Genomic DNA, 16,640 nt, shown 5'->3' with positions numbered 1-16,640 from the left:
TTTAAATGTTACATCTGTGAGATGTCATTGATATAGTAATATTACTGAAACTAAATCTAAAATGTTCCACTAACTTTTGTCTCAGCTTCAGATATGCTCAAAGATCAGAAATTAAGTGCTTTTAACACCAGTACTTTAAAATGTGATAAAAAGACACTACATTGTCCCTTTCAGCTTTCTGTTGTTTGACACACACTATGTGCAATTGACAGTCTTGTATCATTGATTTTATAATGTGAATAGCGGGGGCAGGGGGAAGGAAACAAACCAAACCGAACCTGGGTTCGAACCAAGCAATCGAATCAAGTGTGAAAGCACCCTAAGATTACAATGCTGACAAAGAATAATGGCAGATGCTGCATGTTACCCCTATGCTGTTCCGCTTATGCTGTGGTTCTGTTGTCTTTGTCTTTTAGGGGCAGTTTCCCAAGCCCTGAGTCAAATATCAGCCTAACCTCAGATTCTCTGAGGACAGAAAGGAAACAGAATGGACAAGCCTGGTGCACAGCAGGTACACGTTCACAAATCTAAGTTTATTCAAATGAACTCTCCCAAAGAATGTTATCTTTAAAGGGATAGTTTTCCCAAAAATGCTAATTTTCACATCATGCGGAACACAAAGATATTTTAAAGAAAGTATGATGTGTCTTTTATCTCTCCTTACAATGTAAGTCAATGGGGTCCAGACCTTTCAAGCTCCAATAAGGACATAAAGGCAGCATAAAAGTAATTCATATAACTCGAGTGGTTTAATTAATGTCTTTAAAGGAATTTTCCGGGTTCAGTATGCCTTTGCAGTGAGGCACTTACAATGGAAGTGAATGGGGCCAATTTTTGGAGGGTTTAAACACAGAAATGTGAAGCTTATAATTTTATAAAAGCACTTGAATTAATTCTTCCCTTAAAACTTGAGCTGGAAAGTTGTTTAAATTGAAGAAAGAAAAAAAAAATCAGTCTTTTTATGTTTTGTTGACATTACATTGTCATGGTAACAAAGTTGTACACAAAACTTTACACAAAATAGGTTTGTAAGTGATTTTATCACACTAAAATCATGTTTACACACATATCCTTTATGTTTTGTGGTTATACTTTTGAAACAGTGATTATTTTAATGTTCAAAAATTGGCCCCATTCACTTCCATTGTAAGTGCCTAACCCAGATTTTTGCTTTTTTTTTTAAGAAAAGGATGAACGAGTCTAAATTAATTTTTGTGGTAATCAACATCATGACACAAATGCTGACGAATGCGCTTAACTTGTACTGAACCCGGAACATTCCTTAAACGCTATCGGTTTGGGTGACAAACAGACCAAAATGTAAGCCTTAAGTCACTATAAATCTTGACATCCTCCGTATTCTTGGCATGTTTATTTACACATACACATTTTCAAATGTAAAAATTTATCACACCAGGTGTTCATCGGGCAAATGTGTTTATGCTGTGTATTTCATACAACAAATTTGTACATGTGTAAATGCAGATGTAATGTACTTTTTTTTTTTTTTTTTACAATAAGCTCATCTAAATCTCACAGAGGACAACTTTCCTCAATTCTTACATCTAGTTTTATTCAAATGGAATTAATTTTTTAGTATACAACCTTAATTATAGCCCTTCGTTTCCAGCAAGACATGCAGTCATGTGCTGACTTACATTTATTTTGTTGTTCTTGGTAAAAAAACCTTTAAAAGTACTTTAACAGGTAGTTAAAATGATAGTTCACCCCAAAAATGAAAATTCTGTCATGATTACTCGACTAAATGTTGAGCCATAGGAATTTCTCTTTTCTGTGGAACACAAAAGATGTTAGGCTGAATGTTAGTCCCAGTCACCATTCACTTTCACTCATCTTTTCATTTAATCTTTTTTCCATACAATGAAAGTAAATGGTGACTGAGACTAACATTTTACATAACATCTTTTCTCAATTCCACGGAGTTCCATGGATAAAAAAGTCATATGGGTTTGCAAAAACACTGAGGTGAGTAAGTGATGACAGAACTTTCATTTTGGGGTCAACTATCTCAATCTGAGTTCAATGGTATCCCTTTACTAAGTCAATGCTCTCTAGTTTAAAGTTGACTAAATGCACTGAAAATTGTCCTGCTGTAAAATTAGTTATGATAATTTATTAGAGGTGTAACGGTTCAAATTTCTCACGGTTCAGTTTGTATCAAGGTTTTAGGGTCACGGTTTCAATACGGTTCGGTATTTGGTATGTTTAGAAAAAGAAATATTACTGCCAAATCCAAAATAAATATATTCTATTTGGTAACAGACACTTCAAGAGATTTGCCCTCACTACAAATAACTATGGTTTTAGAACAGTAACCATAGTTTAAGCAATTAATTTGTAGTAAAATCATAGTAACCACAAAATTAACATGGTTACTGTCATGTTACAATACTATAGTAAAATCAAGGTTACTGTATGGAAACTACGGTATTACTATTGTAAAACAATGGTTAATTGTATCAAAACACTGATTTCTGCCAAGAAACAATGGTGACAGCAGTCATTGTTACTTCAGTCATTGCTACTACAATATTAATACAGTAAAACCATGGTTACTATATGGCTACTACAGTATTACTGAATAAAACCATGGTTAATTTTCTTTAGTATCCTTAACTAACAAATAAAAAAATTATCTAATTACTAACTCAACATTTATACTACCTGCATTTATGCTACATGCATCAACATAAAGTGCATTTCATACTCAGATCAACATATATTCAACATTCAGAAGTTGTACATCACTATAGAAGGAGTAACCTTGCTGTTAAAATGTATGATAGAAGGGATGTCGTAACGTAACATGAGTGTTTTAATCATACACGGAAATCCCACATCTTCATCAACGGAGTAAGGGCAACATAACTTTGGCAATGAACACCCCGAGCGCTTTAGTTCTTGTTTCATGTATGTCCAAACTAGCAGCGAGTGCCTGTTTAAAGATGGAAGGGATTGTGTCTGTGTGCAGTTTCGGGCTCATCTGCATCCCAGGTGATGTCAGCATAAATAAATAATCAAACATTGATGTATTACCAGTATACAACACTCGTGTCAAGCAATGTCTGCAAACAGTGCCTGTTTTGTAAATGTTTTTTGACCATTGCTGTTTTGATTGACCACAAAAAGAAAAAGTTCCCAGACAGGGGACTTGAATGACGCAGGGGCTTCTATCTTGCGGCTTGTTTTCTCAGCTTGCCGTTTTCAACTTAACACTAATTCATGCAGAACTGTGATGTCATCAACTGATTTAACATACTTACAGTTAATAGGACAACTTCTCCTTGTAAAGTGTTGACCCACATGAAACACAGGTGGAGTGTGTCCATCTACAGAGCCATACAGGTGCATTAGCGGAGGTTACAGCTGTGCATGTCTATTTGGTGCTTTATTTTCTTTGCCAATGTGTATGATCCAGATGCGTTATTAAACTAGTGATGAACCGCGGAGCAAATGCTTACCGAACCGTGGGTGGTGAACCGTGCGGTTTGGTTTTTTACCGAGAACCGTTACACCCCTAATGTTTATTGAAAATAGATAATAATATGTATAATGAAAATAGATAATAAGATGAAATTTCAAATACTATGCATGTATGTTATTAGTAATATATTATTTGCAAGAGAGAGAGAGAGAGACAGTATTGTTATTATTACTTTTAACTATTGAGAACTGTTTTATATTCCTTTTTTTATTTGTATTTTTTTATAAGCATTTTTGGATTTTAGAAATGTTTGAAGGATTTTTCACACAGCACCCCTGAACTCGCCAGACGTCACCTCGTTGGGAAATGCTGCATTAATACTAATTCTTTACTATTACAGTTTGACTGAGAAGTTCTGTAAAAATTAGCCGTATAGTTTATGTATTAATGCTCAGTTTGACCTTATAAGTTATCCAGCCAAGAGTGAAATCTTTTTGTTGTCAATAGCCTATTCTGCCTCACAAAGGCAAAAATGCAATAACTAGGCCAACACCAACACTGAAACTGAGAAAAATGGCTTTTTTTGATTGTCCAGCCAAATGTGGACTTCACACTCCGCTTTCTTTTAATCTGAGCATAGTTGAGTCAAATCCACCTGTCACAGGAAAGACATAGACTAATAGACACAATTTCGGTCATAACTCAGTTTTGACAAAATGTTTATTAACTGTAGATTGCCTTTGAAGGGCAGTATTGTTGTTTGATAAATATTCCATACTTACCAAATCTGTACATATTATACAGAACTGTGCAAATGACTTAGGCACATAAGATGTTTCACAAAAACATTTGTCTTAAGATGGTTATTTACAGTATAACTTCAGCTTTAATGTGTCAATAGGAAATATAAATTTTAGACTTCCAAACATTCCTTTTGCAAACATTATAGAATAGAAGAGCAGGGAGCCCTGGAACAGATGGTATGGCCCCCAAAGAACTCCCCAGTCTGGGAATACATGAAGAGACAGAAGCAATTGAGACAGCCTAAATAAATAGAAGAACTGTGGCAAGTTCTCCAAGAAGCTTGGAACATCCTATCTGCCAACAACCAAGAATAACTGTGTGCAGGTGTCCTTAGGAGAATTGGTGCTGTTTTAAAGGCAAAGGTGGTCACACCAGATATTGATGTAGCTTTTAGTATGTCTACTGGATTTTGTATTACTTTAACTGATAAATGGAAACTATTTATGGCATTATTTTTGAAGACACATTATTTTTTTCACAAGTGCCTAAAACTTTTGCACAGTACTGTATGTACAGTTTTTTAGTCTGCTTACTTGTGTTAGGTAAAAGATTAAATTATCATTATGTGATAAAATCTAAATTAAATGTTTTTTTCCCAACAAAAAAAAAAAAGGAAAAGAAAAGAAAGAAAAAAAACATTAATATGACTGAATCAACCTGATTACATTAGATCACACAAATGAACCAACAAAGTTTGTAAGGTTAAAACAGGTAAAAATACAATGAAAAGGTTACCTGACAAAACATTGTGTACAGTGTAGATCCTCAATGTAAAACACAATACCCTTTTTTACATAAGCTAGCCTATATGCAATCATTATGGCTATACAGTTGTGCTCAAAAGTTTACATACCCTGGCAGAAATTGTGAAATGTTGGCATTGATTTTGAAAATATGACTGATCATGCAAAAAAACTTTTATTTAAGGATAGTGATCATATGAAGCCATTTATCACATAGTTGTTTGACTCCTTTTTAAATCATAATGATAACAGAAATCACCCAAATGGCCCTGATCAAAAGTTTACATACCCTTGAATGTTTGGCCTTGTTACAGACACACAAGGTGACACACACAGGTTTAAATGGCAATTCAAGTTTAATTTCCCACACCTGTGGCTTTTTAAATTGCAATTAGTGTCTGTGTATAAATAGCCAATGACTTTGTTAGCTCTCACGTGGATGCACTGAGCAGGCTAGATACTGAGCCATGGTGAGCAGAAAAGAACTGTCAAAAGACCTGCGTAACAAGGTAATGGATCTTTATAAAGATGGAAAAGGATATAAAAAGATATCCAAAGCCTTGAAAATGCCAGTCAGTACTGTTCAATCACTTATTAAGAAGTGGAAAATTCGGGGATCTCTTGATACCAAGCAAAGGTCAGGTAGACCAAGAAAGATTTCAGCCGCAAAAAAGCAACACCTTGACACGCCTCACAGCTTCTGGCACACTGTAATTTGGAGTGACGAGACCAAAATAGAGCTTTATGGTCACAACCATAAGCGCTATGTTTGGAGAGGGCCATCAAACTGGCCATCGAACTAAAAAAAATGCATACAATAATGTTTTTTTGCTGGTTCAAGATTATCTACCAGCTTAGCCAGTTCCCTGACCACCTAAACCAGCTTGGACCAGCTCGAAACCAGCTATCATGTTCTTTAAGCTGGATTTTTCACACTGTAAAAAGAAAAAAAAAAGAAGGTAAAAAACAGTAAATTACTGCCAGTTGAAAAATATGGTGCATTACTGTTGTTTAAATTAACAGTTAGATAGTGTTTTTCAGTTACAGTATACAGCTGTAATTTAGCAGCATATAGCTCTTAAATTACATACTAGTCCATCCTCCCTCCATCCATCCAATCTAAATTTTAAATGCATACCCTGCAATTTCTATTGGTCTTTGTGAGTTACAAAAGTGAAACAAAGTCAAGTTATGAATGCTTTTTATGATTATAAAACAAAAATTAAGTATTAAATATTTGTGCACATAATAAATCCAAAAAAATGCACACAAAAAAATTCAATTAAAAAAAATTGTCATAGTTTTAATAAAAAACATATAGCAACAAGTGGTATTTATAGGGGTCCAAGCATATGTGAAGAGAAGATGACCAAAATAAGCCAAATTCGACAGATCCTGTGGATGTCATGGACACTGTTGTTTTGGTGTCAAATTTTGACTGCTTTGGTCACAGTAGCACAATTAATGTTTTCTTAAGTCATAGCAACTTTGGCCACAGTCATAGTGCCCCCTATCATCGGAAATTGTTGAAATTTGGCATTTGACCTCAGAATGTTCTGTTGTTCATGTGTACTAAGTTTTGTTGTATATTGTGGTCACAAGATAGCCTACAGGCCAATTAGTATTTTATAGGTTGCACCCAAAAATATATTGGCTTATATCTTTCAAACTACTAAACAAATCAAAATTCTCTTGATAAATTTTTGTCATGAGGGTTCGTAGATGAAACATTTCCTGAAATTTCCTGTGGATGTATGATTGTGATTTACGGTCTCTGGTCATATTTTGAATAAAGCCAAGATACATAGTACTTTGACGGTGCTGTTTTATCCTTTTTGGTGCTTGTCAGTAAATGACCCTATTATTTTTTATTACATGGAAAAAGCAGTGTGAATGTTCTTTAAAAAGTCTTCTTATGTGTTCCATGGAAGACAGAAAGTAATACAGGCTTTAAATTCTTTTAATCATGAGTGACATTTTTGTGTGAACATTTGTTTTTTTTTTTTGTTTTTTTTGTTTTTTTGTGAACATTTAACAAATTAATAAATGATAAGTGCAAGCTTATTACCTTTGTATGAATTCTAGTGTGCATGCTGCGTCCTCTTAATAGCAGATTGGCAGATTGAAGATGCCATATGTTGAAAACAATGCAGCAAGCCCTGTAACAAAATTTGGCTGCACACCTTTACAGATGATACCCCCATCAAGGCGGGCCATCCATCTTTTTATGCAGATAGATTAATCGTTTAAACAATTTTCTCAGGACAGCTAGATATACAAAAGGCAGTGGGAAAAATTATGCCAGCTCTGACACTGTCTCCTGTCTCCCAAGATAACAGAACCTAAAAGTAAGCTCTCCAAAAGGAACAAGAAGGACCAACATCTCCCCTAGTGCAAACACATCATGTGATTTCACACTCGAAGTGATAGTTAATCAAAAACTGAAAATTCTTATCATTTACTCACTCTTGTGTTGCTTCAAACTTGTATGACTTTATTTCTTAAATGGAACACAAAAAGAGATGTAGGCAGAATGTTAGAGATTGACAGCCTTAGTCACCATTTACTTTCATTGCATCAGTTTCTTTCTTTTTAAATGATGACAGAATTTTCACTTTTATTGTGGACCATCCCTTGAAGAACACGGAACTTTGTTTTAGTAGTGAGATAAAATGCTGTTAGATTATCTAAAATGATGTACTTCCCAAGCAGGATCAACCGAGGAGTCACTGTCAGGTTACCCATTCTCTCAAGGTCAGCAGGAGTGGCAGACATCTAATGGTAAAAATAAAAATTTGAGATTACTGACAGTATCTGTAAATAAAAATACAAATAAAAAGCTGAATGTGCCACTTGTAGATATTTTACAGAGGTAAAAGGCCTATTCTAATAGGTTTTCATAGAAACAAATAAATTCAGTGAATATGAAGAAAAAAATTACATTTTGTGGAAGGAGTCCTTGTTGGCTTTCTGTGAAGTGAGCCATCAGGTGTTGAACCACAAACTGTAATGACTCAGTACCCTCATCAAGCAAAAGGATTGACAAGGAAACAGAATGTAAAGAGTAGCTAACTTTTCTAGTTACCTAGCTAGCGATGCATTCAAGTCTTGAGAAGTACTTTCAGAGAATGAGCAAGACAGAAGCGATGCATTTTCCTCTGTCATGCCTCTAATAGTGCTGCTGTCAAACCAGCCACAGATTGAATATGCATGTTAAAAGTGTAACCACAATATATATTCGTTGACTTTGTTGTTGCTCACCACCCACTCATTTTTTTACTCACTTTTACTCCAAAAACATTTAGCGAAATGTGCATGCTACATAAAACTAGGTTGCTTAATTTTCCTACAATTTTATTCTCTCTTGGCCCCTTAAAGAGGCTGTGTTCTACTGTAGATATAGCAAGGCCATTGTAGTCTTGGCTTGAGAGACTTGGTGTCTAATGCCTACTATAAAAACTGGTGCCTGTCATACCATGCTCATTCAATAATATTATAGAGGCTTCATTGGATGTTTAAAATGTAATATGTAGTAATCGATAATAACTTACAAATAATGTAATCATTGGCAGAGTTGCAAATAAACTGCAGAAAATTCCAAATTTACAGGAATATTTTTACAGTGCAGCTTTATTTTTCAATATTAATTTCTACTTTTAATTATCTTCATTCCTTCTCTTCTCCTTTCAGATAAAGACTACACTCCCCCTATGTTAGGTCTGTGTGGATCTCTGGCCTCTTTACCCAGCTGTAAGTCTCTACCCAGCCTGAGGTCTACGGAGTGCCTGGTGAACATCAGCGCAGAGCCCAGTCCTGCTCTAACCCCTAGTTAGGGGCAATCGAATAAGTCCAATGCCAAAGGCAGAGAGAAACCGCTCTGTCAGCTAAGGTGTCCAGAGATATCGGGCCCTACTTTAAGAGTGCTAGCGCTAAGCGCATCACTATGCTTGAAGTCATATGTGCAAAGTCAATAGAAATGGCCATGAAGTTTTGGTATTTTGGTTGAATCGGCATGCACTTCATTTCTACCGGTTGATTTTGAAAATATAAATACATTTACTGAAACATGTACAAATTAAAGCAAAAATATTTCCAAATTCAAATTACACTTCAAACTAAATGAAAATATAATCAAAATAAGACAGTGGTAAAAAAAAAATTTTTTTTTTAAAAATCATACAAAATCCAAACATTTTACCCTTTTCATCTTCTTCCGCTGGCCCCTTTTGCATTGACTTAAAAAATACAAATATAAATGTATGATCTGTAAATACAATTGTAAATATAAACGTAATGATAATAACTGAAAAATAAACCATGACCTTTAGTTTAACATAAATCTCATAAATGTTTGTTTCATAAAACGGCTATGACAGTGATTGTAAGGGATAAATTAGATTTTCCACTATATTTTCAGAGTTTTGACATGAAATTTATTACCACCTGCTAGTGGAATCTCCAATCTTCAAATGCAGGAACTGAATTTAAACTTTGCGCTGGGATAATACATGGCTTTGAAACGTCTTTCTATTTCTCAGGAAAACAGCAAATTGTGCTTTGCGCCACTAAATTACCATACAATACACCCACAGTTTGCACGTGTACACCCAGAGTTTGCGCAAACACTCCCACCCATGCTCACTTTTGCTTTGTAATGGCACGTAAAAAAAATTGCACTTATAATTAGCGCTTTCACAAAAATTGGATAAGACGTTTGGCACAGTCATAGCGCACAGTGCTACGCTTTGCGCATTCACAAAAATAGAGCCCATCATGGCTTAACTATGACCTGTGTAACTTATGATACCTTCATTTTCCTAATATTTTATTTTCTCTTGGCCCCTTAAAGAGGATGTGGTCCTACAGTAGATATAGCAAGGCCATTGAAATCTTGGCTAGGGAGCTAAAACCTATGAGCTGCCTTGCTGTCTACTGCCTACTGTACATAGGCAGCTGTGTTCTAAGATGAAAAAAAAAAAAAAAAGTTCTGTGAGAACGGCTCCTAAAGCAGTGTCCTTATGGAAATTCAACTCTGTGCATCATTTAAGTAGTGCTTCTCACACAACCACCATGTTAGACTTGACTCACAGTTGATTTCAGTAGAGTTTGGCATTAACATGTTGCTATGCTAACAATGCGATACTCTAATAAAAATAAAATACATAGCATACACAAATATAGAATAAATAAGTCAATTTTAATAAAAGTGCAATGATTTTAAGTTCAGTCATAAAACTATACATGGCACAATCTGATTGGCTCACACATTCCATGGCCCAAGCTGATTTGACATGTAATCGGGTAAACAATTTGGCTTGCATACTCCATGACCCAAGCTGAAAGGTCCTTTGACATCATCATCTGTTAACTGATCAGCTTGCATACTCTCTCTTTGTCTAACATTTAAATTGCTCAGTTGTTTGCAGACACGCCGGTTTCACTGCAGTGCACTACAAGAGTTTTCTCTTCTGAAACCCTCCTTCTCCCCTGCACCATGCATCTAGTTCTGCTTTAAGGGGATTGTATGCATGTCAAAAAGTAGTGTAGCAGATCTAGTCTACCAACACCAAACCTACCAACTTTTTCATTATAACACTTTACATTTATTTAGAGAGTTGTCATGACTGAACTATATATATATATATATATATATATATATATATATATATATATATATATATATATATATAATTGTATTATTTATTTATTATTTTGGTATTGCATGAAATTATAAGTAATCAGCATTTCTTTCGCTTCTTCCAGCCTCTTGGATAGATTTTTTTTTTCACTGAACTTGTTGCAATTGCCTTTTCCACAAAGGATATATGTGATGCTGCCTTAGATTTTGTCCAAAAGAAGGTATTTTAGAAGACAGCATAAATAAGGTACCAACCTTTTGGAACAGGCTTTGCATCAAGAGCGCTCCTATGATGCCATGTACAGCTCACAGTGTATTAAAATAGCGCCTAGATGTTGATGTTTTCAAACAGTCCAAGCTATAGATTAGTACTTCTCTTTCTAATTTGGCCTAACATCAGAATTTTTCAAATGTCCATGCATCTCTGCATGCCTTTGCTGTACTGTAATTTCTCCAACCTTGTTGTGGTAATTCTGTCAGTGAATGCAAACTGTGGACTGTGCACTGGCCAACCTGAGACCTACCTGAATTAAAGGGATAGTTCACCCCAAAATGAAAATTCTCCCATCATTTACTAACCTTCATGCCATCTCTGATGTGTCTGACTTTCTTTCTTCTGCAGAACACAAATTAAGATTTTTAAAATAATATTTCAGCTCTGTAGGTCCATTCAATGCAAGCGAATGGTGGCCAGAACTCTGAAGATCCAAATATTACATAAAGTCATCATAAAAGTAATCCATACGACTCCAGTGGATTAATCAATGTCTTCTGAAGTGATCCAGTCAGTTTTGGGTAAGAACAGACAAAAATTTAAATTCTTTTTTCACTATAAATCTTGACAGCAGTCTCATTAGCGATCGTGATTTCAAGCTATCTAGTGCTCTGCGGATGCATCAAGTACTAGGAAGTGCAATCGAGCTTGAAATCATGATCATGCCTAGAGACTGCAATGGCTAAATGTACAGTGAAAAAAATAGTTATATTTTGGTTTGTTTTCACCTAAAACCGATTGGATCGCTTCAGAAGACATTGATTAAGGAGTTGTATGGATTACTTTTATGATGCCTTTATGTGATATTTGGACTTTCAGATTTCTGGCCACCATTCACTTGCATTACGAGGACCTGCAGAGCTTAGATGTTCTTCTAAAAATCTTAATTTGTGTTCTGCAGAAGAAATAGACAGCCCATTTACACTACCAAATTTTTATGAATGGGCTGTCTTCATTTATATCAACTTTGCTTGACAGGAAATGGAATGTACCGTATAATTGGACTCAGATGGTGCAATAATCAGAGAAAGGCCTCAGAATTAAATTGCTCTTGTCCCAGCCAATTAGGGCTTTGTGCGTGCGATTTCTCCAACCCACTTGCGCTTAGACTTAACGCATTCTTGCACAAAAATATCGAAACTTCATGGCCATGCCCACTGACTTTGCGCATTTAGTGCTGCGCTTAAGGCATAGCACAATTAAAATAGCCCAACATTTTGTTGCCCTTTAAAATCTCCTATGGAAATGCACACGCCATACATACAAACAGAATCATACAGACACTTAAATAGACATTAACTATTAACAGTGTGTGAAGCAAAGCAAACTACATACCAGTTACAAATTAGTATTTTTACATTATCATCATCATGTAATTATTCTTTACGCACCTGATTTTTTTGTATTCTTACAATTCAATTGTCAGTATACCCCTCTGCCAAAAACAAGCGAAAACTGATAACAAGATGCTTGTCTATTTGTTTGACCTTCCAGTTTACTGTGCAAAGAGGTAATAAAAAGAAGATATTTCTGGAACAGCTGCCTTATTCCTCTTTTCTTGCCTCTTAAAATATATTGATTATGAGATTGCTCTGCACATCATCGTAGTATACTACTGCTGAAAGAATATCTGTGGCTTGTGTTGCCAACTCGACACTAAATAAACAGGCTATGCTCTAATGGATCAGTGTATTATAACCTCTTCCATACTGTTGTATTGTACTGTATGTTCGCCATCTGTTTGTCATCTATTACATCATTACAATATGTCTGCAGTAGGTTGACCACTGTCATCATCCTGTTAGCCGCAGATTTGAAACTCTGAATCAGTTTTATTCTCATAAAAATTACTGTATATACAACTGATGAGCTAGATGTTGCCCTTCACAGTCTGTGCAACTGAAAGTCTATTTATGTGTGTGTGTGTGTGTGTGTGTTGTGTTAGACAGATGTTCATGCTGGTCTCAATTAGCATTTATTAAATTCGCTTTATATATATATATAATTTTTATTTTATTTTTTATAGCACATCACTTTCATTGTTAAAAAGCCATGGGGAACTATACTGTTAGTCACTTAAAACTGCAATAAAACTGCCTTTTTTGTCCTAATTTTTACCTTGAGTCATTGTCATTTGTTTGCTTTGCTTGTCTTAATTTTTTCTTATGCCTTTGGACAGACACTCTCCAAATTTTAGGAGCTGTAACTTGAATGCTTTGTTAAAAAGCTTTGGGGAATACGCCTGATAAAAAAAAGTGCCCGAACTTTGTTTTTAAAGTGAAAAGAGGTTTGTGTTCTTAAAGGGAGAGTTCACCCAAAAATGAAAATGCTCTCATCATTTACTCACCCTCATGCCATCCTAGCTGTATATGACTTTTTTTTTCTTCTGTAGAACACAATAAAGTAATGCAATCCCACCCATTAGTGTTCAACAATTATGGGTTTTTCGATAGCTAATAGTTAAGCAATATGGTTTAAAAGGTCATACAATACACACAGAACCACTAGCAGTTATATGCTGACATTAATTATTTATTATTTAAGTTATTAAAGGTGGTAAATAAAGTTTTTGTAGATTTTTGCTTTTGTCATATTGCAGAATCTGCATCTGATTTGTTCAGTACTGATAGCTCAGAACTTCTCAGCACATAACATTTTAAATAATGTGTTGTTCTTTGTCACAAAGTCACTTTTGAATGCACCTTCATAATGTACCTTCTATGTTTGTGCCTTTAGGTTGTGATTTTCCTAAATCTATGCAGCTTATCACACTGAAATAACAAGATGCCTACCTGAACACATTAATCACTTCAGACAACATTTCTTGTTTTTATTGTAAAGAATAGGGCTGCACTAAATTTTCAGCCACCGAAAGAGTAGGTAAGCCAAAAATGTGTGAAAAGTTCCTGGGTTTATAATTACATTTAATGTAAATGGTGGCTGAGGATTGATATATTGACTAGGGCTGAAACGATTAGTCGACGTCATCGACAACGTCGACAATAAAACATTTTGACAAAAATTTTTGTTGTCGAATAGTCCTTTGATGTCATTTAACATAACATGAGATCATATGAAACTCTAATGATGACGCGTGAGAGCAGCACTGCAGTTCACGCCTGATTGAGGAGAGAAAGAATTACACCGCTCACAGTCAAGATGCACTCTAAACCTTCCAAACAGCTTCTGGTGATGTAGATCGCCAAGTATGAAGGAATTATAAAAAATACCAAAAAAGTAAATACTGAAGGACTCTAGTTGTGAAATAAACAGTGAAATACACGTATATTTGTCTCTTAAAACAAGTACACATATGTATACAGTATTTTAACAACACACATCTGTAAATTTCAACATATAAAATTATTTAAAAACGTCTTGGCTTACAGGCAAGGTAATAATTAAATTAAATTAAAACATTTCTAATTTTAAGAAGTCATATATTAAAAGTACATAAACAGTACTAAAAACAATTAATTTAAATCCAGATAAATACACGGGGGGGCCTGTAGTCGGAGACACATTTTTAATTTTAAACACTTCAATAACTTCAATAATAAATTATATATATATATACACTGCCATTCAAAGGTTTGGTGTCACTTACTCATTCTTTATTATTATAATAGTGAAGTCATCAAAACTATGGAATAACAGAAATGGAATAATAGGAATTATGTTGTGACTAAAAAATAAAAAAAATAAAATAAAAAAAATATGCTATAATTTAACATCTTCAAAGTAGCTACCCTTTGCTTAGAATTTTCAGAAATGTACTCTTGGCATTTTCTCAACCAACTTCTTGAGGTATCACCCTGAGATGCTTTTTAAACAGTATTGAAGGAGTTCCCATCTATGTTGGGCACTTATTGGCTGCTGTTCTTTATTATTCGGTCCAAGTCATCCATTTCAAAAACTTCTTTTTTTTAATAAAAGTTTAGTTTTGTAATTAAATAAATTAATATGTTGGCACAATTATATGTTTGTCTACAAAACTAATTTCAAACATTTAAGCATATGCCTTCATATCAAAAGGTTTTTAAGATCATGAGAAACATTTCAGTCAAGTGACCCCAAACTTTTGACCGGCAGTGTATATATATTGCAAAGAATACTCTTGCCTCTTTAAAAGGGGAAATAGTGCCCAGGGGATGATAGTTTAACTCAGCGGTTCTCAACCAGGAGGTCTCAGCACACTTCCAAGGGGGCTGTAAGATGACTTAAAAGTTATTTAAAATAAGACATATTGAAAATAATCTAACGGAAAGACAATGCTAAAAAAGCTTTAAATTAAGATGTAGGGCTACAACACAGACTTTTGCTGAATTTTTTTAAATAAAAAATTATTCATAATTAATTATTTTAATCTACTGACATGTCCAGTTTTGGAAGGGAGGAATGTTTTGGGAGTCCAAGAGGGATTGGACAGTGGGGGGCCTTGGAGTCAAAAAGGTTGAGAACCACTCGTCTTACTGAAGTAGGAGAGCTAACCTGATGGTGCTGAGGGTAAACAAAGGTCTGTGAAGTGCAAAGAGGCTGGTCCAGGAAGCAGAGCTGGCATTGTTGGTTCACGACACATGCATTTAAATCCAAGCCTCAGGTCTGGTGACTCATCTTAGTAGCAGCTCCATCTCCCTCCTCACTCCTTTCCTAGTCTTGCAAAGACACCACTGGACATGCACATGGAATAGATCAGTCTTCTGAACAGATACCCTCTCTGCATTAACAACAGCAGTGACAGATGTGCCTTTTTACACAGGGCCAGCAGTGTTCCCTTACGACCCATGTCCTTTCATGTCCGCTCCATTCAGCAGTAATGACCCCTTGCCATCATTGCCGGAACATTTAGAACACACCTTTCCTAAGATGACTGGTCTCCTTCTCTGTGTTTGCACGATAGCATCCTTGTATGTCCAGGAAGGGAGTGGGTTGGAAGGACAAGCTGCTTCAAGGATGAGCAGCCAAATCCATGCTTCTGTAGTGGGAAAAACATATTGTGTCCATCAGGCCGATAATGTTGGATCATCACATCCCTTGTTCTCCAGTGGCCCTTGGGAAGCTGAGTCGCAAGATGAAGCCACCGCACACTCATGGCATGGATCAGGAGGGAAAATAATTGTGGAACTGTCGGACCTGACCCTTACCTGGAAAAATCTACACTGCTCTCCATAGACCTTAACTGTGCTCCAATACAGCAAGAACACGACATCTTATTTCAGTTTTTAGTCATATCCTCTTGGACACCCTATTTTTATTGCCCCTCTGATACCTGACAATACACCAACCTACTACAGTATTGAAACAATTTAATTGTATTAATTTTGTTACTAATTTTATTTTATTGTAAATAATGCCCATGTTTTGGATTGTGAGTCATTTGTCTTAATAACAGGATTACTGGAAGTTATATTTGCACACAGAGAAATATGTATCTATATCTATAAATACATTTATAAATTTATGAGTGCTAAACAGGAAATAATTTTATAAATTCAGAATATTTATTGAAATTCTTAATATAGTGGTAAATCGACTATATAATTACAACCCCAATTCTGAAAAAGTTGGGACAGTATGAAAAATGCTAATAAAAACAAAAAGGAGTGATTTGTAAATTATATTCACCCTTTGCTATATTGAAAGCACTACAACTACACATTATATTATGTTTTTCCTTGTGAATTTCCTTGTTTTTTTTAAATGTATAGTCATTTCAAATCAGATGATTGCAACACA

At 35.1% G+C, this 16,640-nt stretch overlaps 1 protein-coding gene across 3 annotated transcripts in view; it reads left to right on the top strand.

Moving 5' to 3' along the window:
* Positions 1-10,659, top strand: part of rundc3ab (RUN domain containing 3Ab) — a 52,969-nt gene extending 42,310 nt beyond the window's left edge. The window contains exons 10-12 of one of the 3 annotated variants that reach the window (XM_051674509.1): positions 417-511; positions 7,705-7,773; positions 8,683-10,659. In XM_051674509.1, coding sequence (XP_051530469.1) covers positions 417-511; positions 7,705-7,773; positions 8,683-8,825 — 307 coding nt within the window. In that variant the 3' untranslated portion in view covers positions 8,826-10,659. Of the gene's footprint in view, positions 1-416; positions 512-7,701; positions 7,774-8,682 lie in introns of all 3 variants that reach the window. The other 2 variants (XM_051674508.1, XM_051674510.1) reach the window with 2 other exon arrangements.
* The last annotated feature ends 5,981 nt before the right edge of the window (positions 10,660-16,640 follow it).

This window comes from Myxocyprinus asiaticus, chromosome 36 (genome assembly GCF_019703515.2).
Source record: "Myxocyprinus asiaticus isolate MX2 ecotype Aquarium Trade chromosome 36, UBuf_Myxa_2, whole genome shotgun sequence".
NCBI classification, from domain to species: domain Eukaryota; kingdom Metazoa; phylum Chordata; class Actinopteri; order Cypriniformes; family Catostomidae; genus Myxocyprinus; species Myxocyprinus asiaticus.
This window is presented reverse-complemented; position numbering and strand designations above follow the sequence as displayed.